This window comes from Uloborus diversus, chromosome 2 (assembly GCF_026930045.1).
Source record: "Uloborus diversus isolate 005 chromosome 2, Udiv.v.3.1, whole genome shotgun sequence".
NCBI classification, from domain to species: Eukaryota; Metazoa; Arthropoda; class Arachnida; order Araneae; family Uloboridae; genus Uloborus; species Uloborus diversus.
This window is the reverse complement of record NC_072732.1, coordinates 79829767-79855339: the sequence shown is the minus strand read 5'-3', so window position 1 is coordinate 79855339 and position 25573 is coordinate 79829767. Positions and strand designations below refer to the sequence as shown.

The following is a 25573-nucleotide window of genomic DNA, read 5'->3' as shown; positions in this document are numbered from 1 at the left end:
CGCACCATGCTGCGGACACTTGCTGGTGAGATAAGTTTATTTTATCTGCCAGTTTGTTGGCCCTCAGCTTCGTTAAGATGACATCTACCTCCCAGCTCGGTTATTCACTCTAATCTAGACCGATGAATTTTAATAACAACGAAACTAGCATCTGGATGTGATAACCGTGATGTTTGGTATATTGCATGGTGGTGTGATGAGTTCACTATGCACAGCAAAATAAGTGCTTGAAATTTTCAAGCTTGCATTTGCAAATTTTCTAAAAAATATACTTAAAAGGCACGTCTTTATTCTGCGAAAAAAGTTCAGAAAAAATATTAGGAGCTTACATTGCCAACACACAGAAGAAATGTCTCTTTTGATATTTGTAATGACACAATGATGATGACTTATTTACGATTTATGCTCAAATTTAAAATAACTCTTCAAGTTGTTTTGAAGTCAAATTCTTGTTTTAAGTTCCTTAAGAAAAGAATAAAAACGGAAACAAATATTTGTAGTTAATGTTCTTCCTCCTGTAAAAAAGCTCAGCAAATTCACTACAAGATGAGGATTATAAAATTGTTACATTTTTATTTATGTTAGTATAATAGTTAGTCTTAAGTTCATCATGTGCTCTTGATAAATAAAAAAAACTGCTTGAAAGAGAAATTTAGGTCAAATGCTAGAGATTCGTAATTATCGTACCAATCTTACGTAAATTCGGTACACGGTGCCCATATTGAGGAAGAGTCCTTCTCCAACTGGGGAGGGTACGTGGTACGGCGAATGGATGCTTAACTGAGCGCCTCTGGACAGATGGGATGGATGGTACTCAGAAACTTCTAAATCCAAGTCTAAATGAATCTCTGCGGAAAACAAATGTTGTTAAGAGAACATGCTGTAAGTGATAACTTGATCTTGAAAAAAATTACGTGTAATTACGCTAAAATCTATACTAAATATAATTCATCTGAAAGTTAAGAAAAACTCGAATGTTTAAAACAGGCTTTCTTTGGAAAACATTCCAGTTTGGGTAAATTGATAGTGTTGTGCAAAAATGGGTCAATTCACCAAGCAGTATTTTTGAGTAACTCTTGAGGTCAAAGTTCTTCAAAATCAGAAACATATACATTTTCAGGTTTACTAACTTAAAGTGTGGAATAAATCCAACGTGTTACAGTGGATTTAAATTTAAATGTAAATATTTTACATGATAAAGGAGGCTCAAAATGAGGGTTGACTCGTTTTTGAATGTCGTCATTTAAAAATTACAAAAACGTGTAGGGCCCGACTACGGTTTTTGAAGACGCTGGGCGCGATTTTTTTTTTTTTTTTTGGTGCCCCCCCCCCCTTCCCTCTTGCTTATTCTATATAGAGAAACAATAAAATATTTTGGTTCTTCCACATTAACACAGCCATGGCAAAATTGGCGGTAACTTATTATAAAAAAACAGAAGTAGACGATAATTGTACATTATGACGTAGGATGTCGTCAAGTTTTATCCGTTCTTGTAAATCGTAAATATCAAAATTATCTTTACTATAACTTTTAATAGTGTAAATATAGACTAAACTTTGAGTGGATTTGAGGTTTGCGAAAGTGATCAAAATTTTAGGGAGGATTTTTTTTTCTAATTTTTTTATGTACATCTTGCTATAGTGTGATATGAACTTGCTCCAATTAAAACTTTACCTATAGACTTGGTGCCCCCTAAATGATGATGCCCTGAGCCCGTGCCTATGAGCACATGCCTTAATCTGACCCTGAATGTAAAGCCACTACTATACATTTTATTAGAATGTTATGAAACTTAAATTTCACACACTTACGAGACATTAAAACATCAAATAAATGGCATTAATTGTAGTACTACTGTTAAATCTCGTGATGATGGTGGACATACGTGTAAAATTTGAAACATTAACAATAAAACGCATAACACATCATTTTATCCGAAGTGTTTAAAAAGGAAACTGTTCACTCTTTTCAATGCAGACTTTTTCCGCAATACAATACAATTAATACATATTCTCTTGCGAGCAATTAACCCTGTAGCATTATATTGAGACTAATATAAAACTTAATATAAAGTTCACTAACTTCAAGTAATTTGCCATTTACGCACACGAAACAAAACTTGGAAGGTTAGTCGCAATGAACATTCAACTTTTTTGATCCGGTAAACCGTTTGATGCACGATCAACATAAATGAAACCAAAAAGGTTATTTTTAGTCAGGAGCCATGATTGCTTCCTTTGAGTCGTATTTTAAGAAAACTCTTTTCTCATAAGGAAAAGTAAATGCTTTTGTCTTTCACGTACTCCCCGGTTCGACCCGAACAAAAACCTGAAATAAAAGAATATACGAGGCATAAACCCTGACCAAAGATGTAGTATTAATTAGATACACAACAAGGAATCAGTTCCATGTGGAATGAGACCACCCAGTAAATGGCCAAGTGTCTAAAAAAGCCCTGAAATAAAGAAAATCCAGAGTGAAATTTAGTTAAAAAAATGCAAACGGTAAAATTTTCGAAAGAAGGTAACTACACATTTACATTGCAAAGAGTGCAGGAAATCTTCAGTGTTATGCAAACAGCTTTTGCCCGTTTACTTTCGAGATTCACCGATCCTCCTGCGTTCAATGGCGGCCTATGATTTCCGCTACGGAGTGGTGTATCTATAACGTCTGATCACCAATGAGATGGAAAGGCTAGCATCCGGTTTACAAGGGGAAATAGAGGCAGTTATTGATTTTCAAGGATTCCAGTTCTTGCAAGTGTGTATTGGCTTCTAAATTAAGCAGAGTCACATTGAAATGAATAAAACAGGCGCATCAAATTTTTACTTTTCCCACCTATTCAGGTAGACTCGTCTTAACTGGATGCTTGCCAATTCTATTGCAACTGTAGGCAGACAGTAGCTTAACCATGGTGAGATGAGGGATGAACTAGAAGCGGAAACGCTCCATTTCATTTTAAAGTAGAATCAGCGAGATCGGGCGAGTCGTAAAAACGAAAAGATTACTACTTGCGCGTTCCCGCTGATAACTACAAAATGAAGTGGTCCGTTTACGCTTCCAGTTCAACTGCCATCTCTTCTCTGTCAAGTTATACTGCCGTGTGCAGGTAAACGGCAGTATCAGCAGAAATCAGTTTTCGAGATATTTGAAGAAATATGTGGTGGATTCAATACTAATAATAGGGAAATGCTGGAATTAGACGTTTTTTTCGCGGGTTTTTTTCAGCAGAAACCGAATAAGCGTGCTTGTACAGTAAAGATAACGTACAATAGATGACAAAAATGCAAAAAAATGAAAAATGAAAAAATTGCAGTTACTGCCTTTTACCTGCACACGGCAGTATAGTTATACAACATCTATGGCTCTGAAAAACCGCTTTCAAACAAGCAACGGAGCTTCACGATGAAAACTTGTTTCTACAATACTTTATTTTAGCAACCCCGATTTTTCTTATTTTCAATCGGTTTTGTGGTAGAATCGTCCAAAGACGAATGCCAACCATCGTGAGGTGAACTACACAAAATGTTATTTATTGATTTTTTTTTTCAAATGTATTGCATTATTACTTGAAATTAAACATGAGTAACTCAAATAAAAAAAGATATGTATTTTAAAAGTAATTATTCTATGAACTTACTTGTCGATATTGGAACCACTTTAGGGGTTTCATTTGGCTTTTTGTGCAAAGAATACATCATGTAACAATTGAAAGGAATTTCATATGAAAAACTAAGTGCAGGAATGAGTATTGGAGTAGATCTAGAGTAAATAAAAGGCATAAATGAACTTTTAACAGAAATAATATTTAAAAAATATAGATGTCTAGTACAGGAAAAGTATCCCTTCAACCGTCAAAATAACATTCTAATAAACCTTTAAAGTTTGAAGAGAAAAACCTAGCTACGCACTAATGAAAGGAAATTCCGTTTACTTAGATTTGATGTATGTATGTGATGAGTTTGAGAAGAACTCAGAATTTGTTTTCTCAAAATATATTTTTCAACGGTAAAGCTCTAAAGAAGCAGCGTTGTGATTTCAAATTCAAAACTAGCAAGGAGGAACCATTTTTGCACTTACGTTTCTGGCTCTGAGGTACAGAAATAATATGTATCTAAGAAAACTTTCCCAGTATTTTGGTTTTTTGAGTGGCAGCAGAGTGTTAGAAATGGCTGTTATCAGATGGAGGGAATCCGTGCAGTTTAAACCATAGACTAATAATAAGAGTAGACCGAGCTATGGCAACCTTTTTGCTGCTCATAAACCAAACCATGTGACTGGTGGATATCCTAGCAACAGCGGGCGTTAATCGTAGCAGACGATCAACGCCAGCGCGAAATAAAATAAATAGAATTTATGGAACACGGAAGAATGATCTTTTATGGAGTCCGATTTGTAAATTTGTTATTCTAAGTTGTAAATATTTTGTTAATATAGTGAGTTTTTCGTTTAGATAGTATTGTGCATTTTCTTTAGTCAATATCAATAACTCTCTAAGCAATAAAAGATGCAAGCGACCAAGAAGAATCAGCAAACGGTAAGATTTTTACCTACAGTTTCAATTTAAGATACCGATTAGTACATTTTTGCGTTAACGCAAAACGTTTACGCCATTTCGTTCACGCCAACGCTGACAGCTCCAAATGAAATAAAAGTTACCGAAAACTGATCAAAAACTATTACTAATGTCAAAATAATGCATAACTAAAAGAAAAACAGTTCAATCTCTGCACCTAGAAGTTTTTTTTAATGAAAACACATTGTCGTAAAATACATGTCGAGTGCCAAACTGTAGATAATGCTGCCATCTAGCAACCATGCTGCCAAAGTCTTCGCCAAGCCCTTCCACTAGTCACATGATACATCTATGAACCAATTTTCATCATCAGCAAGAATGAGAAAGCTCGGTCTACTCTTATTATTAGTCTATGGTTTAAACATGTTCAATTCAAAGTAAGTTTAGGGTAACAGCAGCAGTAACAGACAAGGGTCCAGTAACAGACATTTGTAAGTGTTTGGATTTAAATAATATGAATTTTAGGCTAGTAAAACTGATGTTGCTGTGACTCATGAATACGGTGCAACATCTAGTGTTATCAGAGTGACTTTTATGAGCCAGTTGGTATTTACAAGGCAGTAGTGGAAGGTTATGAACAGCAACCACGAGGTCTGCCGGTGTTTCGTGTTTATTTGAATTTGATAAGGATTTAGCTCCAAAAATAAATAACTTTGGCACATTTTGAAGAGAAAAGGGGATTCAGGTCCATTACTCTTCCTTTCATCATCCTATCTGTCGCTGGGTTCCATCAGATTTGTCAGTATGTCTGTTACTGGGGGTTGGACATTTTTTCGAAATGGAGCAAATAAAAATAGAATTGACTCATGCAGAGGATACAGATGCAGCCAAACGTTAGATGAAATGTAGTTGCATGAGAGAAAAATAGTTTTAAAAGTGTAAATATATTAAAAGGTTCAGAAAATTGAGTTATCCTGAGAGTGATGTCTTGAGAATGTCTGTTACTGGTGCCGTTACCCTACTTTGTTTTCATATTTATTCAGATCTTTTGCAATTAAACTTTTTGTAAAAATAAGTATATTTTTACTTTGGCATCATTTTGAAGGTTTTACCGAAGTACAAGTTATTTTATAACAACAATTATTGTCCCACACGTGACGTTGGAATCACTATTTAGTCTTAAAGGTTGTGTTCGATCCGGAAGCCGGTAATGACGTCAAATAATGACATCACCTCCAATGCTTTAGCACTAGCTGACTTTACTAGCTGTCACGTGATCAATCAACCGGTCGCTACCGATTGATTTCGTCGAACGTAAGCATTATTTTAACCGGTAAGTTACCGGTCGCTCATCGAACACACAACCTATTAAAAGCATATCTTCAATCTTAGTTTTCGTTCTTTACTCTAGTAAGGAAAAATTTAAGAAACGCTTTCCAATAGATTTTTTCTTATCATTATTTAGAACTGTAGTAAATGAAGAGTAAGAGCGTGCCACAAACATGAAAGACATTGTATCTTTTAATCAATACTTTGATCGTAAAAGAAATAGAATATCAGTACTTTCATTCAACAGCTAAAAAGAAAAAAAAAAATGAATTTACGGTTGATTAAGAGGGGAAAATGATAAAAGGAAATCGATTCGTAGCATTTTTGCCTGATCATATTCAAAACCATCGCAATATCTCCCCCCCCCCCCTCCCCGACTTGTATTTTTTTTTCTTTTAAGTATTTTTTTCTTTTAAGTACCATTTCGATGTCGTTAGTAAAACTACCGAGATTTGTGGTGATACATTGTAATTTTTCAGCTGAAAGCTTCGGTATTTTATAAAGCGATTTGACAGAAATTTAAAACTGGATATGATTAGGAAATAAGCAGAAAAAGGCGAGGTATTCTGAAACATCCTTCTTTAAATAAACGTTTTTCTTGGCTACAATTCTGTTGTAACTTGTTTTATTTGTCAAATATTTACCTTTTGTCTTTTTGAAAGACTTCATCCGTTTTCATTCATATGTACCTTGAACACTAACTACTCATTAAACTAGTTTATTAATCTATTCATAAATTCCAGCGTTCAATATCTTGTTCTGCTTTAAGACGCATGTCATCTCAGTAACTATAAAGTAGACTATAAAATAATCAAGTTTCACGAATACTAAATTTTGCATTAATTGGAAACTAGAAAATTGCAAGTAGCAATTACCTGCTTGGTGATACTCTGATAGTTGAAATTTTATCCTTAACTCCAGTGGATTAAGCCTAAACTCCAGTAGATAGCGTCAATTGCTGAACACTTTTTCGTTTCTTCATTCTCCTAAAATTACATTCTTACCAGTAAAACAGTCAAGTTACCGGATCCAGTTCAGCCGAGTCAAAATAAAGCATTTCCCTGCATGTCAAACGTTGCCAAAAAAAATATCAAATTATGCATAACTCGCTGAATCTTCGGTGCTCCAACAATGAAATAATGCCGTGACGCATGCTATGGCGTGAGTTTCATTGTTGGTGACGTCAGAGCGTTACTCGATCAGTGATTTAGGATATTATGTTCATGAGGATTTCGTATTTCAAACATTCATATCAAATCATGGTAGTTCTGAAAATTGGTTTTACTTGCCCTTTTTTATGAAGCCCTTTTTTATATAAATCAAGAATAAAATCATTGAAACTAGTTAAAAGATTTTTAAAAAATCCAAACTAAGATCAGTTAAGTAAGACAAAACAACGTTAGAAGAAGCACAAATTTGCAAATTTGTGCTTCTTCTAACGTTGTTTTGTCTTACTTTACTGTTCAGCACAAAGGTATTTATTTATCTTAAGATCAGTTGTTCAGTTGTTTTGCAAAATTATTTGTTACTGTGAGGCATCCAAATGAACTGCAAACTTGAGGAAATTTTTCTGCCTTTGAAAATTTGTCACAAGTAGTAGAATGATAGTCAGAAGGTTGTGTTGCATTCATAGATTTTATAACTTGTTTCATTTTTACGGTAAACATGGGGTTTTTTTTTTTTTTTGAAACTTTACTTTGCAAACTTTCTTTTTGTCAAAGCATCTCTTTTCTCTATTTCCTAGCCCAAATTTATGACTATGACTACCTTTTTGGAGTTAGGCTGCCTATTATTTCCCTTACTTTCCCAGCCCAAATTTTTGTCTATGACTACATTTTTGGAGTTGGGCTGCCTATCCTTTCCCTCAATTTTCCACTGTGCTGCTTAAAAATAGACAGTTCTGTATCTCAAAGTCAGATTGACGTAAGTCACATTATCATTACTTTGCAGGAGAGCGTAAAAATATTTGTCTGGTGCATATAAAGCAGCAGTGGCAACATCAACGGATAAACATCGATGCTCAAAATTAAAATCAATGTAATCGATACATCGACCCTAAAACATCGATGTTTTGGAACATTAAACTTTTTAAATTTGTTTTCTTGCATAATGAATTCTACGCTAGAACTAAATTCACAGTAATCAGTTTATCGTAAAGTTTTTTAAACTGTCAAATTATAATGATAACTAATTATTAATATTCCAAATTAAGTAATGTAACTTTTACATTTGAAATACAAAAAATTGAAACATCAATACTAATTAATTAGAATGATTTTTTTAACTTTTTTTGAATTTCCACCCGGATAAGAGCGATGGGAGAGAAATATGAAAACTACATCTCAAACTAGAATTAACAACCCAGGACTCAAATTATGATGATTTGTTGTCTGAACATAAACTATTTCATCCTCATTGAATATAATGAATGCTGTATGCAATAATATAACTTTAATTTCATTTATGTTTCTTTATACAGGAGTCTGATTTATCATCCATTTACTATTTTGTTTATGGTCTTAAAACAAGAAAATAAATAAATAATTATAATTTGATTGACAAGAAATACTTTTAAGAATGAAAATTATAGAATGGATGCACAGATATCGAAAGTTTGGAAATGCGCTGACACAAATCGCGCTTTATATGTATGACATTTTTCAGCATTTATTGCAGGTAATTGCGTTAATTTTCCAAAACTACATTCGAGTAAAAAGAGCATTAACTATGACAAACTTGCAGTTTGAAATGCATGCGATTACTAACCTAAAGTTAAGAAATTTTCAAAAAAAAGTACATTAACAAATGTTAAAAGATCAGCTAAGATATCTCCATATATTAAAAAAAAGTAACGTCCAAGAAACTGACATTCTGTCTGTGTCGGGTCTGCGTCCAGAAAACTCCAAGCACATACAGTCTTAAAATTTTGTAGAAAATTACTTCGAACTCCGGGTATTTGTGACTGTCGTTTTATTTTTTTAATTTAGAATTAGTTTTTTGTAATTAATTTTTTTTTAAACAAAAGTTTCACATAAATTGCTTATTGAAGGGAGGAAAATTTTCCCACACCCCTTAACATACTATTTCATTCGAAAGCGCTATTTTTATGTCTCAGATGGAACTTTTTCCAATTTTCACAATTTCAACAGTAGATATAAGGGTTTCTAATTTAGCGAAAGTTCTAGCTCAATTCAATACAAGTCTGGAGCTAAACAGCAGAATTTAGTCGAGTCCACGAATTAGAAAGCGATTTTTTAAACGTACGAAACGGCCGTTTTGCAATATACAAGAGGCCCTCAATTTGATTTTAGTTAGTTTGAACCCTAAAGCAGGGGTGTCCCTTGAAGCCTTTTTTTTTTTTTAAATAATTTTGTCATACTTACTTTATCAAGTTCATTTTGAAGTAAGTTACCGCGCTAAGCCAGGGCTAAGGCAGAAATATATAAAATACACCGCCAGCTCAGTTATTCCATCCGAGGACTGCAGTTTCGTGCTCAAAGTTTTTTTTGTCTTCGGGTTGGAGTGGCATTTTAATAATTTTCTAAATTTAATGAGCTATTTACTAAAACTCAATTTTGTACTGGAAGGGGAGTGCGGTTTTTGTTTTGTTCTAATCAAAACGTGTACTATAATCTGACTCTTCTTCACAGACACTTTAAATCTTCGTGAGTCGGTAAGTGGATATGCAGGGGGCGGAACGCTCTAGTACAGTAAAAAAATAACCCCTATAATTATGCGAATACAATTAAACAAGTATAAAGATGCAAAGAGTAACTTTATCCTTCTTGAGTTTTAACTAAAATTAATCGAAAATGTAATCAAAATTTTAAAATCTGATATGTTTTATGTGATTTAGAGTTTTAAATGTCAAAGCTACGTACTAATACTTACGTACAGTTGTTTTCTTCGCCGTCCGTTTCAATGGCACATCTTCTAACTAAGCTTCCGAATTCATGACCCAATCGTTGTTGTTCGTACCTAGAAAGGTGTCGGAATTCTGCTGCGCGATATAATGGTAGCTGAGAAAGGAATGAAACACACATATTTCACTTGTTAATGATAAATTCGGAACAAAATCTGAAATGGAGGCGGATATCTCTCATAGCGCACTCACTGAATGACTATTAAAAGTTCCATCCCGAAAGGAAATCAAACAGAAAAATAAAATTTTTTGCTTATTTACAGCTTAAATAATCTAAGTAAGTATGTGAAATTAATCAAAAGTTGATTTTAAAGGTAACTCTGGAAAAAATGCGACACTCTCCAAATGGAATTTCCTTGCATCACGAAAATTGGTACAAAAAAGTAAAATTTGATGCTGATCACAAAAGTTGGTTATTGCTGTTTGAAACTTCAAAACTGTTCCTCGTTTTGATACTAAAAACCCTTTTAGCAAAAGTTTGACTTTAAAACTATCGCATTTAATGTGGTACATCGTCTATGATAAAATAAATAACTTCATGTTTCTATAAGTGAAGGGCTCGGGGCAGAAATGTGGCAAGCCACAATTTGTGACTTTTCGATCAAAATTTTTATCTAGCAACCCTAAAATTGAAATAAACATGAAAATACAATGGATTATGTCATTTGGAGCAGAACATATCTGGTTTTAATATTGCAGACTATAAAATGTATAATGCCTTTGAAAAAAGTTGAAAATTGGCCTACTGAAAAATTCACATCCTGTGGCACATTCCTGCGCCGAGTCCTTCAAATGTAAATAGTTGCAGAACATGAAGAGTTGTCAACTTTATTTTGTTTACAGTTGTAAAAAGCAAATTTGTATTCTAACAAAGAACAAAACGAAGAACTTGCATTAGTTGACTTTAAATTTAAAAAAAATGATATTGTAACTGTAATTGTAACGTTTTGTCCATTCCTGTTAGGAAGCTTGAAAGTGTTTAGACCTTCTTTCTGTGGTTTTAGCAGTAGTAAATGACTACTTCCCAGCAAGGCCGAAAGTATTTTGTGAAGCAATAGTAAAAGTAATATATCTATATATATTTACTTGTCGTGTAGTATTCCCAAGTCTGCAATACTCTGCGAATCTGTCACAAAAATTTGGATCTGAATCCGGATTTCCACATTTTTCGGGATAACTTTCACAGTATAGGTTGGAACGAATTCTGAAAAAAGAAAGAAAGAAAGAAACTTCAGACATTCGAAGGAATAAATTTATTAATTGTCCTACGTACTTCTTTCACATCATTTTCTACCCAAAGAGAATATATATGTTCAAAAAAAAAAAAAAAATTCTTGCTCAAGTAGCGCTTTGTTCCTACTTCAACAAGTTTTGTTTTCAGTTTTTCTTTTTTTTTTAAAAACTAATAGAGTGATCAAAACGGAGATGTCTTCAATCACCACGTTATGTCACTACCTATTGCCTGTGGCAATTTAAAAGCAATGCTTCCACCCCCCCCCCCTCTTCTTGATTATGTGTTTTTAGAGGAAAAATTGAGCAATTGTTGAGCTCAAAAAAATATAATAATAGTAATAATAAAAAATAAATAAATAAATAATGAAATCGTATTATTTCTTGCAGATTTTATTGTCTTCATTTAAAACGTAATTAAAAGCACAAAAATATTTTATTGCCACAGCGTTTCAAAAATGGACGAATGAATGTATTTAAGAAACTTAAGAGTGCATAATTTGAAGAAATGTGCCTTACACGTAAGGTGAATAAATGTCCCATTATGAAAAGGGCAGTCCCGCCTGTTCTGTTTCACCCACATATAGTTGCGGGACGCTGAAACTTTATTTCTTTTGAAATGACAGAACGGAATACCGTAACTTCGTCAACAATTTATCAGACTTCATATGTAAGCATTATTTTTAAGACTTTTTCAGATAGACAAAAAAACAGATAGAAGATAAACAGAAAGCACACATTGTAAAAATCGGTATATCTGTTTTTTTACGAAGTACTTCTTTAATGTATAGAACTCCGCAAGTGAGGCATGGGACTCAGGTGGTTGGAGCGTCGTTCTAGAAACTCGAACATCATGGGTTCATCCCACCGTAAGTTTTGTCGTTTTTAAATATTTTTTCTCTCGGGTGTATCTTATCCAAATTTCCAAGAATATATAATCTGCTGGGTTACACATCACTACAAGATTCTGAACCACAGTCATACTGTTGCATTAAAAGCAGAGAAGAAAACGTTTACTTTATCATAGTAAAACGCAATATCATGAATAACATTTCATTAGTGGGATTTTATTTTATTTATATATTTTTTATTTTTTTATGCTTCCTTAATCTTATACATATAAAATCTGAGTATCTATCTATCTATCTATGTCCAAGCTTCTTCTCCCGAACGACAGTGAACTGACCATCGAACCAGGTATCGATGGATTCGTAATCCTCCCGTCTTCATGTTTGGCTATTTAACATAATCCTCCGATAATAATTAGCGGAGATATCAATTAAAAATTATTAATTATGACTCTTAGATTTCAAAATAAAATCCATATTTTTCGAAGGCTTTCCTCCATTCAAATTATTATTCAGTGCTTCAACTCAACTTTCCGGATGAACGCTTTTATTAAAATTTACAGCGTGAAGAAAATCATTGAGATGAAAGATCTGTTGCCATTTCTTTTTCTCGAATATGAACAGGTAAAATTCTTGTTTTTGTTTTGAGGCTTTTCCTGTAATCAGGGGATTTAAATTGTTTACTTTTTTGGGGGTTTTTCCGCAATCTGCCGCAAAACTACACTGACTTTTTTTCTTTTTTTTTTTTGGTTCAAGCCTGAGTGTTGAACTCGCGTCACTTGATATAACTTTCATTTTTTAGGTAGCCCGTGCAACGCCGGGCACGCAGCTAGTATTTTATATAAAAGTAAGGCAGCATTTTATTTTATTCTTCACCGCCATCTGCGGAAAATAAACAAATAATACGCATTGTGACTGTTTTTCGAAAAAATGCCTTTAAAAAAAATGAATTTTTGGATTACCGCTGTCACGCGCGAATACTTCGCACGGGCCAGCTAGTTGTTTAGGAATTTTCATGCCAATAACTTGAACCTCATGAACTTTTGCATACCTATTGGTTGCATTTTATGTTGGTTTGGCTCTAATGTACGGTAAAAAAAAAAATTTCTCTCATGAATGCTTTGTGAACTAGCGAAAAAGCATAGTTTCAAATTGCCGTTCTTAAAAGAAAGTTAATTGTAAAAGTAAATTGTGTGAAATCCTGTCAAAAATATCCTTATTTTACAAAGTCAGCATCAAATGTATTTAAGCAAATGTGTGCATTAAAAATATAATGCTGCATCAATTCTTCCTTTCAAAGAGTAAACTTCTGTTCTTTTTTGTTCATAAAGCTCAGATTGTAAAAAATATGGGACTGGTTTTAGCATAAATTTTTAAATGTCTTGTTTTGAGGAAAAAGTTAACTGTCACCTTATTTATATTTCAAAATAATAACTTTCAACGTATTCGACGAACTATCCAAAACGCTAATGAATCCTGCTTATTTATCACTTGTCTTCGTTAACCCGTTAAAACACGACTTTCTTATTCATTTATTTATTTATTCAGAAAAACTGGTAAACAAATGATCGACTTTTTTTTTCTTTGACAGAAAATTAATGTATAGATATTGAGGAAGTTCATGGGGTTGTTTCCTTCAGTCAAAAGTAGTACTTTTTGTCACTGAAATTCATAGAATAAGTAAAAAAAAACATGGACCCAGAAAATACTTTCATTTTCCCAACAGTTATTTATTAATTAATTTTTTTAAATGTCCCATTTTTCAATCAAGGCATATGGTCTTGACGCCAAAGATGATGCTCTTTGGCGCATCTTTCTACCGCGATTCCACGCTGTGATAATCAAGAAGCGAATTAAAATTGCACTCTACGCTTGCTATCAACCATATCGTTGCCAATACAAGTTAGTAAAGATGCGAATTAAATATTTTGCTCTGTAAATGGCAACACTGAATGACATTTCATCATTTGTGATGTCATCGGACAGAAGCGTAAACGATGAAAGCGCACCGATTTAAGTAATTTTTTTTAAATATGAAAAAACATATTCAAAAAATGGTCAGATCCTATGTTTTTAATCATGCTCTTTCAAAAAAAAAAAAAAAAAATCTTTTAAAATTTTGGAAACGACCCCATTCTTACAATGTCATTTGTGGGACGGGGCAAGATGACTAGGAAGTAAGAGGGTGAAAGTCATTAAAAAAATATATTCTACAAACAAAATGTAAACCATTTCACTGTATGTTTAATTTGAATTTCATAATAATAAAATCAAGTTAAGTCCAACTGCCATACTTTTAAACATGTCAATATACGTACTTATGTACCATAGTCTGCATGTTTGGCAGGAGTGAAAGTTGCGACAAATTTGAATGTGCCCGTGCCTCACATGCGCGATTTTATATTTTTTCATATTTAATTTCTAATGCCAGTGTGAGTTTCATTCTAGTAAAAATAGATAGCTACATCATAATCAAACTTATTTACCATAGGTGGTGGTACTGAGTCGGTAAGATCAAAAATCACTTCTGTCACAAAAATTCGAAAATTCGTTTTTCATGGAATCAAGCTCTGGGAGGCAAAATGCGTGTTCAGTGCAAGAACCACGACACTCAAATTAGTGGTTCGAAAGATACGGGCCCTCTCTTTTGAACGTACAGAACATTTTGAACGTTTTTAGTACAGATTTAACTACCGCCACTCAATTTTTGAAAAATCTTCCATTCTCATTGTTAGCCTATATTCCTTAATGCTGTGAAGTTTTTTTTTTTTAAATTCCTGATTTCTTACAGGTTTGTAATTTTTTATGACGATGTATAGTTAAAAATGGTCTATTGTAAGAGTTAGAATTTTTTTTTTTTTTTTTTTTGAATTCCTGTATCATAAGGGTAAAGCAACCATTCCTTCATTTCTGATGAAATCATAAATAAACATAAACTTTGAATATATGCTAACTTTTTTCTCCAAGTTTAAAAACAGTTGAGTACAAAAACTGTGTAAGTCTAAATTACATTTTAAATGTTCCTGAGCCCGAATTGAATAATAGAGACTACGTAATTTTTGCATGACCGCAACAGAAATTTTATGCTTTTACGGAGAGAAAAAATTATTCGATTATTTGAAAATTTGGAGGAGTTACGACTTTTTTTCTCTCTCTCCTCAAAAATTTGAAATTCTGGACTTACGTAGTTTTTGCACTCACCAATTCAACTGTGCAGCATTTTCAATGGGTAAACTACGTTTTCTTGCGCAAGGCTGAAAAAGGTAATAATCCATATTTATAGACAAGCTGAATTTTTGTCCATTCTTTCCGAAACTTTCACCCGTGTCAGACTCGAACAAATACATTTAAGCATTCAATTACTAACATATCAGAGACATGAAACTTAAAAATCAGATTCAAAAAAATACTTACTCGTTTATATTGCAAACTGTGAATGCTGGCATTTCTAGTTCAGATGGCTGGACAACTTCTAGTTCAACTGTAGAGGGATACTGAAGATACATTTCTACAAATTTGACACTTTGTACTGTGAAACCAACAGCTAGAAGAATACGGAAAAGAAATCTTGCTTTTGTCCTCCAAAAATGTATAGTTTTATATTTTTTATCCATTAAAAGTTATTCCAATAGCAGTAAGAAAACATCAGTGCAGTTTAATTTATTATTGCTCCACTTGTTGTCAAAATATTTTTTAAACTCTAATTAAAAATTTTCTGTTTTTTAAGTGTTTATGCATTTCAAAAAATCATTGAAAATGTCGATGAAACTACAAGTAGAGACAAACCGAGTTTTGCAAAACTTGTGTATGTAATTAGTATCATCGGTATTACTAGATGTGTGCAAGAATTATTTACCACAATCCTTTCTTCACAAATGGCAAAAACGCAAGCGTTGATTGGTTCTAAGAAAGAGGCACGGCAAAATGTCATCGATTTGTATCGGTAAAGCTGTTGTACTTTTTCTAAACAAGTAAAAACATAAAGTAAATAAAGAGATGGCAAAACGAATAGAAGGCCTTTACGGCATCAATTATCACGCACCTTGGTCGCGCTGCCACATTTGACAAATAGTGTCGATAGTTCGCTTATTCCTGATGATGTTTTCAGAAAACGCCTGCCAATTGGGAAGGGAGGGGATAGCAAACGATCACTGTCAACCGATGAACATCGATTTATATCTTCAATATCAATAGTAACAAAATACTATTAATTGTTTTCTACTTTAATATATAGACTGGTAATTAGTTTTTTGCAATTCAAACGCCCTTATAAATTCCGTTAATAGCATTAGTTGTGCGATTCCGTTTCAATGCGAAGCAAAAGTTTGGAAAAGTTCTTTAAATATTTGTAAAATCAAACTTCGTCACTTCTCCGGGTAAAATCTCTTGAGGTTGGTTTTTCTATGTTCTTATCGTATCACATCATATTGCCCTATTGTTTTAACTTTTTACTTAATCTATAACCTTTTTTTTTTTTTTTTTTTCAAACAAGAATTGTTGAACAAGAGCCCGTGAGCGCCAGACCTACGTCATAGTATAAAAGCCCAAAATTTTGCTGCTTAAGCACATCACTGCAGGTAATAAAGATTCACTATTATTTAAGCTCAGTTGCACTGGCTTTGGCAGGAGGTCTCCACACGACCATCTCCAATTTGAACGAAATTTCATGAAGGTTAAGACATGCCTTTGAGAGTAACCCATATAAACTTTCAGCTTCCAAGATCCAATTCCTAAGGATCAAGGACCAAGAAAAAAAAATGGGCTCCAAAACAGCGGATTAGCTTCGTGAAACCAATTGCCATGTTCAGGCAAGTCCCTCATTGGAGGCCATTTTGGAATCTTTTTTTAAATTATCATATATATATATATATATATATATATATATATATATATATATATATATATATATATTTTTTTTTTTGATGTATTCTAGATCTTTATGATTTTTGTCTTGGAAGCTGAAAACTTGCATAAGATGCTTTCAAACGCATGTCTGCACCTCTCTGAAACGTTTTCCAAATGGAAGATGGTTGGATGGAGACCACCAGGTCACGTGACATGTAATGAATTAATGAAGTTTAGTTTTGCAGCAATTTTACGCACCTTTGCTACCTGTTTCCTGCCAAAGCCAGCGCGACTCAGCTTAAATAATGGGGAACCTTTCTTACCTGCTGTGCATGCATGTCATTTCTTCTTGTTCTTCGTATTAGAACAAAATATTTGAAGATCATACAAGATTTTAATTTAAAAAAAAAGGTTTAAGGTCCAGATTTTTGATAAAATTTGAAACGTAATTTTTTTTTCCGATTACAAAAAAAAAAGAAAGCTGGCTTTATTAGTATTACACACACACACATAGGAAATACTACACTGTTACATTAGTATCTTCATCATTTTCTTCCTTATATTTCCAGTACTGTTTAAACAGTCTCTAGAACAAGACCTAGTCACGCTTAAAGGTACTGTTGTAATTTTGATAATAGTGGTGAAATTGAAATTTCTTAGATTTCTCTCCTCTCCCGCATCATTTTCCCAAAGACGCTATAAAGCTGCAAAACCATTTTTCAAGGAAATCGTAGACATTTAGCAAGGAAATGCCTAACCAAACTCTTATATACCACCTATTCAGCTTAAGATTCCAACTGCCTGTAAAGAAAAATAGATGTTTTATCAAATCAGACGAGGATAAGTTTAAGGAAGTAGGAAATGTGTTGGTTCTTCCATTAAGTGAAACTTCGGTAAGTCGAACTTCGATGAGCCGAAAACTTCGTAAAGCAGAAGCAAATCTTTATTCCCGTCCAACTGAATGGAGCATTTGTGTTTTTTTATTTTCCATGAGCCGAATTTCGTCGAGTCAAAATATTCGATAAGCTAAATTTTATTTCAAATCTTCGGTCATCATTTTATAGTCAAATCTTCCTTGCTGGCGTGACTCCATAAGTCAAAATTGTTTTTCCTCCAAATAATATGACCAAAAAGAACGAATACGAAGCCATTGCATCAAAAGGTGACTGTACAAAGGGAATTTAATAAAACGAAAAGCTCAAAATTTTAAAGTCACATAATTAATTTTTCAACTTTAACTGTCCGAGGTTGTAGGATGTGTAAGAATAATAACTGCATGATATCATACAGCCTTGATGCACGCCATGTAGTACTACTTTGCCCCTTCAGTTTTTTTGCATTGAAAATCTTTCTGACGGCTAACGTAATTGGAGTAATTACTCCAAATGTGCTTTAGTTGAGTGTTTTTAAGAAAAAACTTTGAAAATATTATAATTATGTGATTTGGATCCCTCTAATATTTTCCCCTATAGTATGTTTGGAGAACTGATAAACAAAACGTCGTGTAGTACTATGAGATGGAGTACCATGAGGCTACTAGGAGCCGGATCCCTTTAGCATTACTAAAAATGAAAAAAAAAAAAAATACTAAGATTGAGAACAAACCATAATATGCTTAATGTTAAAATCTGAAAATTTTCGAATTTCACACCTCAAATTTAGGCGTTAAAGTGAACGTCGTAATTTCCATGTTCTCCATAAAAATTTCTACGAAAATTCCACAACTGTAATAGAAAATGGACAAAAAAATGACACTTAATGTCAATACTAGTTATTCCTAAAAAATACTACTTCAGAAGTACTATTACTTGTATTAAAACGGTTTCATTCACACAAGGTTCCTGAAAATCAAAAAGGTTTTGTGAAATGGGGAAGTTATTTTCTTATTTAAACTGACTTATACGTTGCAGTTTCCAAAGTTCAGGTAGTCCGGTCACGAATGGCAGCCAAAGCATGTAGTTGGAAATAAATTCGCGTGCACGTTTGAAATGCATTCTATTATCTCTCTTCTCAATGTTTAGATAGTTTCACCCACTTCTTGCGTGCACAGACGATTTTGTCACAATCTAGTCAAAGCTCTTCTGCGCTCTGAGACACGTGGATTTTCAAGACAAACGTTGTAACCTTACAGTTTGTCAGCGTGTGATTAAAGTACCTTCTGGGACTTAAGAGCTTATTGCGGTGGTTCCAGGATGGCGAGATCAGAGGCGCACTGAACTTAAAATTTTGGGAGGGCTAAAATTCTCAATTTGCCGATTGTAACTCCGAATTTTGCCGAATGATGATAATTTCGCCGCATGAAACTTTAAACTTCACGGAATGATGATAATTTTGCCGAATATAACTCCAATTTTTGTCGAATAATGAAAATTTTGCTGAATCATCAGAGAAAATTTGTCAATGGAAATTTTTGTAAGATCACAGTGACCTCCTTTGACCTCTCATCTAGGCGCCCGAGAGTGAAATTTGAGGTATATGAATGGCACTAGTATTTAGAGACGGACAAGGATCTTTCCCTCTTGATGAGCACTATGTCTGCGACTTCACTGAATAAGGAAAATGTTAAGCTGGTATCGCAAAACCAACAATCTTTGCAAAGACTTGCCAAACACTTGGGAGCATTTCTAAGGCAACAGTTTATTTTGACGGAGAATCTTAACATGTATTGAGCACCCCTCTTTAAAACGGCAGTACCATTCATACTTTCAATCTCGTCATCGTGGAACTACGTGCATCTTCTTTACCAAAGAACCACACGAATAATGAAATAGTGAAAAATAAATTAAAACATGCAGGAATCAAAAGAGCATATTGACTTCTTTTTTTTTTTTTTTTTGACTTAAAACTTATTTACGCTCGAGCTCTATCAAGATATAAGGTCTTAAAGTCGGCCAAAATTTTAAGAAAAGCCCTAAATTTCAAGACTTGGAGAGGAAATAAAGGTACCAATTTCTCGACAATAATTTCAGTCTGCATGTGGCAGGACATCCATCTGAAGCGTGCAGAAGATGTTTTCCATTGCTCGCCAAAACTCGCTAATTTCGGCGGCTTTTCTTGAAATTTCGGCAGACTTTGAGACTTCATATTTTGATAACCGGGACTCAAAGGCAAAACGTTCAAACGTTCGAAAACATGTTTTACTATGCTATTTTGATTGCTACTTATTTAGATTTTTATGTATTACACTATTACGTGGTTTCCTGGTTAGCATTTCTTAAGTTCCTGAAGGTATTTTAACTACACACGGATACAGTTTAATGTTAGAGCGCTAGTTTTAAAAACCTATGCCCATCACGGAAGAGTTTTGACTCGCTTACAACAAAATTGCCTGTGCACGCAGTTCAATGACATGATTTGGCATGGGTGAAACTATCCAAACATTGAGGAGAGAGAAATAAGTATGAATTTCAAACGAAATTACTTTAACTGCATGATTTGACTGTCATTAGTAACCGTAGTCCAAGAACTTTTCGAACCTAGTACGTACGCCTACCTAGTAGCGCAATCGGTTGGGAGATGGTTGGTCAACGGTTGAGTTAATGGTTGGCCAAAGGTAGGCAATGTCCGCTTTGGCAAACCGTTAGCCAATCAACCATTTGTCAACGAAGGGCCAACCATCTTCTGCAGTGTCGAACAATTTCCCAACGATGGCCGATCGAAAATATTCGCGGTTGGCCCAACGATGCCCAGAAACTGTAAGGCCATCGTTGGCTCATCGCTCGTTGACAACCCACCATTCCCCACCGGTTTCTACCGTTAGCCACCGTAGACCAACCATCTCCCCGCCGCGCGTGCTACTTGGGCTACATGTGTGAAATCGTTCCAATAGAGAATTTTGATTTTAAAAAAGTTTAAATGCTCGCCCCCCCCCCCCCACTTTTTTTTACCCGTTTCTTTTTTCTTTTTTTTTTCAATTTGTTTATGGAACGTTAGTTTTATGAAAGTTTATATATTGATATGAAATGATAAGAAATGCATGTTCTCGAATTTTACCACCGAATAAGTAAGTTATGAAAAACGACTTGAATCCGGTGAAATTCAACCAGTGTCGGTTAAACGAGATGATGAAATCCTGTTTGGCAAATACGCAGCACTGAAATCAAATTCGACAATGGAGAATATATTGTTTAGTCCAACTCTTTAACTCCGACTCCACAGCCTGGTTTAACGGCAAAGAATGTATCTTAAAGTGTTTTTAAAAAATCATTCATTCAAGGGTTAAATACTGTAATCCTCCTTCTTCCCATGAGATAAGGCGCAAACAAAATTGCAAAAAAAATCGGTGTTGCAGGACAACGGGAGAAGAAAAAAGTGCAAAAATTTAAAAGTGGAGTGCTGGAGATCAAACACCCGATTATGGTTTAGAAAACAATCAAACAAACAAACAAAACACCAGTAGAGCATATTTTTGGCAAAAATCTCTTTAACGTTAATCAAAGTTATCAATGATACAAGTTATGAGTATTTTCAATTAGCACAAAAGATGAAAATATATGCATTATCAACTATAATCTGTGCTCACGTTAAAATGCATTACATCTGATAGACTATATAAGAAATATTTATGTACAATTACAATCAGCTTTTTATATAAAATGACACACACTTTTTGGCTGATTACGTAAAACTAAAGCACCAAGACTAAATAAATACCAATAAGCATTAATTTAATACCAAATCATCAGATTCCAATTCAGCTTTAGTTAAAATATTTTAAAACAATCTGTTTTATTCAACTCTGTTTCACTTAAAGAAATCCAAACAATCTTAATTTAACATGTTCTTTTAACAGTACAAACTATATCAAAAATAGAAACAGGAAGGAAAAAGAGAGTTCTTACAATTCGAAAACTCACCCATGTGACGGGAAAAAGTGCAACAAAATAAACATAATTAGTCGCACATCCTAAATGTACCAAAATATGAGGCCGGTGAATGGTAAACTTACACTACAATCAATAAACATAGCTAAAGAAACAATTTTCATACGCTGAAAAGAGTTAAGAACGTTGAATCTATCTTCTATACATATAATAAAATAAGATGTTTGTGTGTGTGTGTGTGTGTGTGTGTGTGGCGCGCATCCCGGGAAAACGGTAAGGCCTAGAAAGATGAAATTTGGTACACAAGTGCAGTTTTTGCCGAAAATGTGCACCTCGGGCTTCGATTTTTGATATTTTAATTAGAAAAAAAGTTATTTAATGTTTTATGTGGTTTTTTTTTGCACTTTTTAGTACTTTTTACCTCACAGACCCCGAACCAATCGCGCCAGACAAATATTTTTGGTACTATAGTGTCGGAAATTTAATTTTAAATATGATGAACAAAAAAATTTTGAAGATAGAGCAATTTTTGTATTTTTTATGAATTTTTGAAAAAATCTTTAATTTGCATGTTTTTCTGGGTTTTATTTTTTTCTAATATCATCCTGCGAGAAGTATCAAAGCCTCATTTCTGAAATTTAAGTTGGTAATAGTAAAAACATTTCGCCCTCTTCAAAAGAAAAAAGTTCTTAAAAATACGCAATAGTTTTTTTTTTTTTTTTTTACAATTTTTTTAATGCTGAACACATCATGTCCTTTCACGCATCAGTCGAAAAAAGCGTTCTTCAATCTTTTATGCCTGTGACGTCACTACTTGGGTTTCGATTCGATATTTACGATGGAATCTTAATCGCAAGCAATGTTAATCTTTTTTTTTTACCATATAGCTTACTTCTACATTTTCTGACGTGATGACCACGTGATTTTTCGGCAGCGCTTGCTTTTTTTCTTTCTTTTTTTTTTTTTTTGTTTTATTTAGGGATTGCATTTATTTCTTTTTCCCTCCCCCCCCCCAAGCTGGACCTTTCGCTGTATCTATATTACGTTACATTTCATAGTTGTGCGCATTAATTCAATAAAAACAGCGAGATTTTTTTTATCTTTGTCAAACGCTACTTTTTGCAACATCTTGGCGTAAAAATGTGAATGGCACAAAAAAAAGATAGAGATGGATTGATTAATACTGCTGCCAAATTTATTTAAACAACCGCCGAAGGCGGCAAACTTGAAGTAAAAAGGTAAATGACAAGTTAGCCAAACAGCCGCCGTAGGTGGCTGCTTGCACATTGGATGTCAATGCCCCCTTCCTCCCCCACATACACCATGACTTTGAAAAAACAATGCTTTCACATAAAAGTGGAAGTGCTTTTTGTTTATTTTTCGACAAAATTTGCATGAAGAGTACGTCGTTTGTGTCTCCCCTCCCCCTCCTTTAAAAATATTCCAAACGACGAAACTGGAGACAGATCTAGAAAATATTTTATTAAAATTATTAATGATATAGATAGATATAGATTGATTGACACCGCCACGAAATTTATTTAAGCAGCCGCCAAAGGCGGCAACATTGGCGTAAAAAAACGAATGATAATACTGATTTATAGAGAAAAACATTGATTAATGTCGTTGCTAAATTGTTTAAGCAGCCACCGAAGGCGGCACCCCTGGCGTAAAAAGGCGAATGGCGTAAAAAGGCGGACCAGCTGGTCACCGCAGGCGGCTAGTGCATATAATAAAACAAGATGTGTGTGTGTGTGTGTGTGTGTGTGGAAAAAAATTCCTTAACTGCTTTGTAAAAGGAAATAAAAAATAATAAATGAAGTTAATGAGCTCATTAAACTAAATACATCATATCAACAAAAAAAAGTTTGTTTTTCCCCTGTTGCCAAAAAAAATTTTTTTAATGAATTAATGCACTTTCTAAAACAAAGAAAAAAAATAAAATGTCAACCTTAAAAAATAATTTTCAATGTCAAAAAAAAAAAATTAATTTGAATTTTGACATCTTGAATTTTAAATTATGTTTTTCGCAATCACGAGAGTGTATGTAGGCGTGTGTGTTTGTGTGTGGGGGATTGTGTGTTTGTGTGTAGGACGTATGTGTATGTGTGTGTAGGCATGTGTGTTTGTGTCTGTGTGCAGGAAAAGTGTGTGGGTAGTTGTGTATATGAATGTGTGTGGGGGGGGGGTATGTGTATGTGTGTAGGCATATGTGTTTGTGTCTGTGCGCAGGCATGAATGTGTGGGTGATTGTGTTTATGTGTTTGTGTGTGTATGTGTTTGTGTGTGCGTGCGTGTGTGTGTAGTTGTGTATGTATGCGCGTGTGTGTAGGACATGGATGTAACCTGGAGACGGCTTTCGCTATAGGAGCAGCATCGTGAGGACCCGGTCGACGGTGATGTTGCAGAGGGTGGCGGTGGGAAAATAAAATCAAAGGACATCAAAACAGTCAAATGAGAACAATAAGCAATCGTGATTGCTCAAAAAAAAAGAAAAAAAATCGTCTGCGCATAACTTAATGTAGAAATATAAAGGACTCTGAATTTTTCCACCGAAAACTGAATACATAAATTAAAACTTAAGAGTAAAAATAAAAACAAATCATATTAGGAATATCGCAACTCCAGCGCTCGAATACGCTACCTTGCGGTAATTTACAAAACTGCCGAAAAAACTAAAACATTGCGTTCCACGTGTGTCTGTTGACGTAAACACAGGCAGTTTGTTCTGAGTATTTATTAACGCAATCGATGTATCTTAGATTGCTTTCAGCTACAGAAACTGTTTCGTCCCTTAATGGTATTCTCGAGCTTCTCAAAATAATGTTAGTTTTAATTATTTCCTTCTAAAAAGTGAGTTGATTGAGAAATGGTGAAAGCGTTAACACAAGAAAACTCTGGATTAACAAACTTGGATAACGTTATACCAGGTAAAAAATTTTATTGTTTTGTGTAAATTTGTAAGAACATGGGTTTTTTTCGATCTTAAATTAATTTAACTAACCATATTTTACAGCAGCATTTAGTTGGAATAGACAGTATGCAAAATATTTTCTTGAATATATTAACGTAAAACGAAATGAAAAATGTTTAACCGAGAAAAAATTTACTTTATTGCTTTTATTCTCAGCTGAAAGGTTTCGCCAAATTTGTTTAGGGTTGTAGTTTTAGTATTGTGCGAGCAAAGTACCCTTGGCGAGATTCCGCATGTTAGTTAAACCATTTTTAATTTTTTATCATGGGTGGAATAAAATGGTAGAAAGATTAACAGATTTCTATAAGTAAAAAGTAATAATGGTAGATCAACTGAAAAGAAAACTACCACCCTATATCCGTGAGAATTTTGGTAATGATTTGCATAGCATGACACAATTAAAAAAACTCAGAAATAAGAAACATTCGAAACAGAAAAATTTTAATTTAACTGATTCGGGAATTTGAGAAAAATAACTCAGCTACAAATGCAAAACAATAAGCGCTAGCCAAGCAAGGCAAAGAAGTATCATCCTCTTTTGATAATAATTCGCAATGTCATATTAAATTTTCTAGCACTTAATTATTATTCTTGTCAGGTCACAATTATTATTTAGTTTTGTCAAGAACTGATAACTATCGAATTCAACATCGTGGAAATGGCTGCTTAGAACTACGAACTGCGTAATTTGCATAATTTCTAACGTTTAGTAATGCTTCTTGAATTCTCATTTCTTTCTACATGGGCCAGAATATCAACAAGACTTTGAAAATTAATTTAAAAAGAATAAAGCGAAAAAGTCATGCATACGAACAAAATTTACTAGGCTTATTAGCATTTTCTTCGTTACCACGTGCGTTTGTTTTACCTTTTTCGTTCGCCATTAGAAAGTGGCTACAGTGCCCCCCCATCGTTCGTTGGAGTTGCGAATTACTCAGTAAAAATCATGACTGCGGAGTCGGAGTCAATATCATTTTGGGGCAAAAGAGTCAGATTCGGAAGCCGAAAGTTTCTCAAGTCTAAGACTTGGAGTTGGAATCGATCATTTTTCCTTGAAGTCCGCAACTCTTCCAATGTTTGTGGAG

At 33.9% G+C, this 25573-nt stretch overlaps 1 protein-coding gene across 1 annotated transcript in view; it reads right to left on the bottom strand.

Annotated features, from left to right (window-relative positions):
- Window positions 1-15352, bottom strand: part of LOC129216376 (acid-sensing ion channel 1A-like) — a 32829-nt gene extending 17477 nt beyond the window's left edge. Inside the window, exons 1-5 of the mRNA XM_054850591.1 lie at window positions 15261-15352; window positions 10855-10972; window positions 9738-9865; window positions 3642-3763; window positions 688-848 (exon numbers count right to left, since the gene is read on the bottom strand). Of these exons, the coding sequence (XP_054706566.1) occupies window positions 688-848; window positions 3642-3763; window positions 9738-9865; window positions 10855-10972; window positions 15261-15352 (621 nt within the window). The remainder of the gene's footprint in view (window positions 1-687; window positions 849-3641; window positions 3764-9737; window positions 9866-10854; window positions 10973-15260) is intronic.
- Between the last annotated feature and the right edge of the window lie 10221 nt (window positions 15353-25573).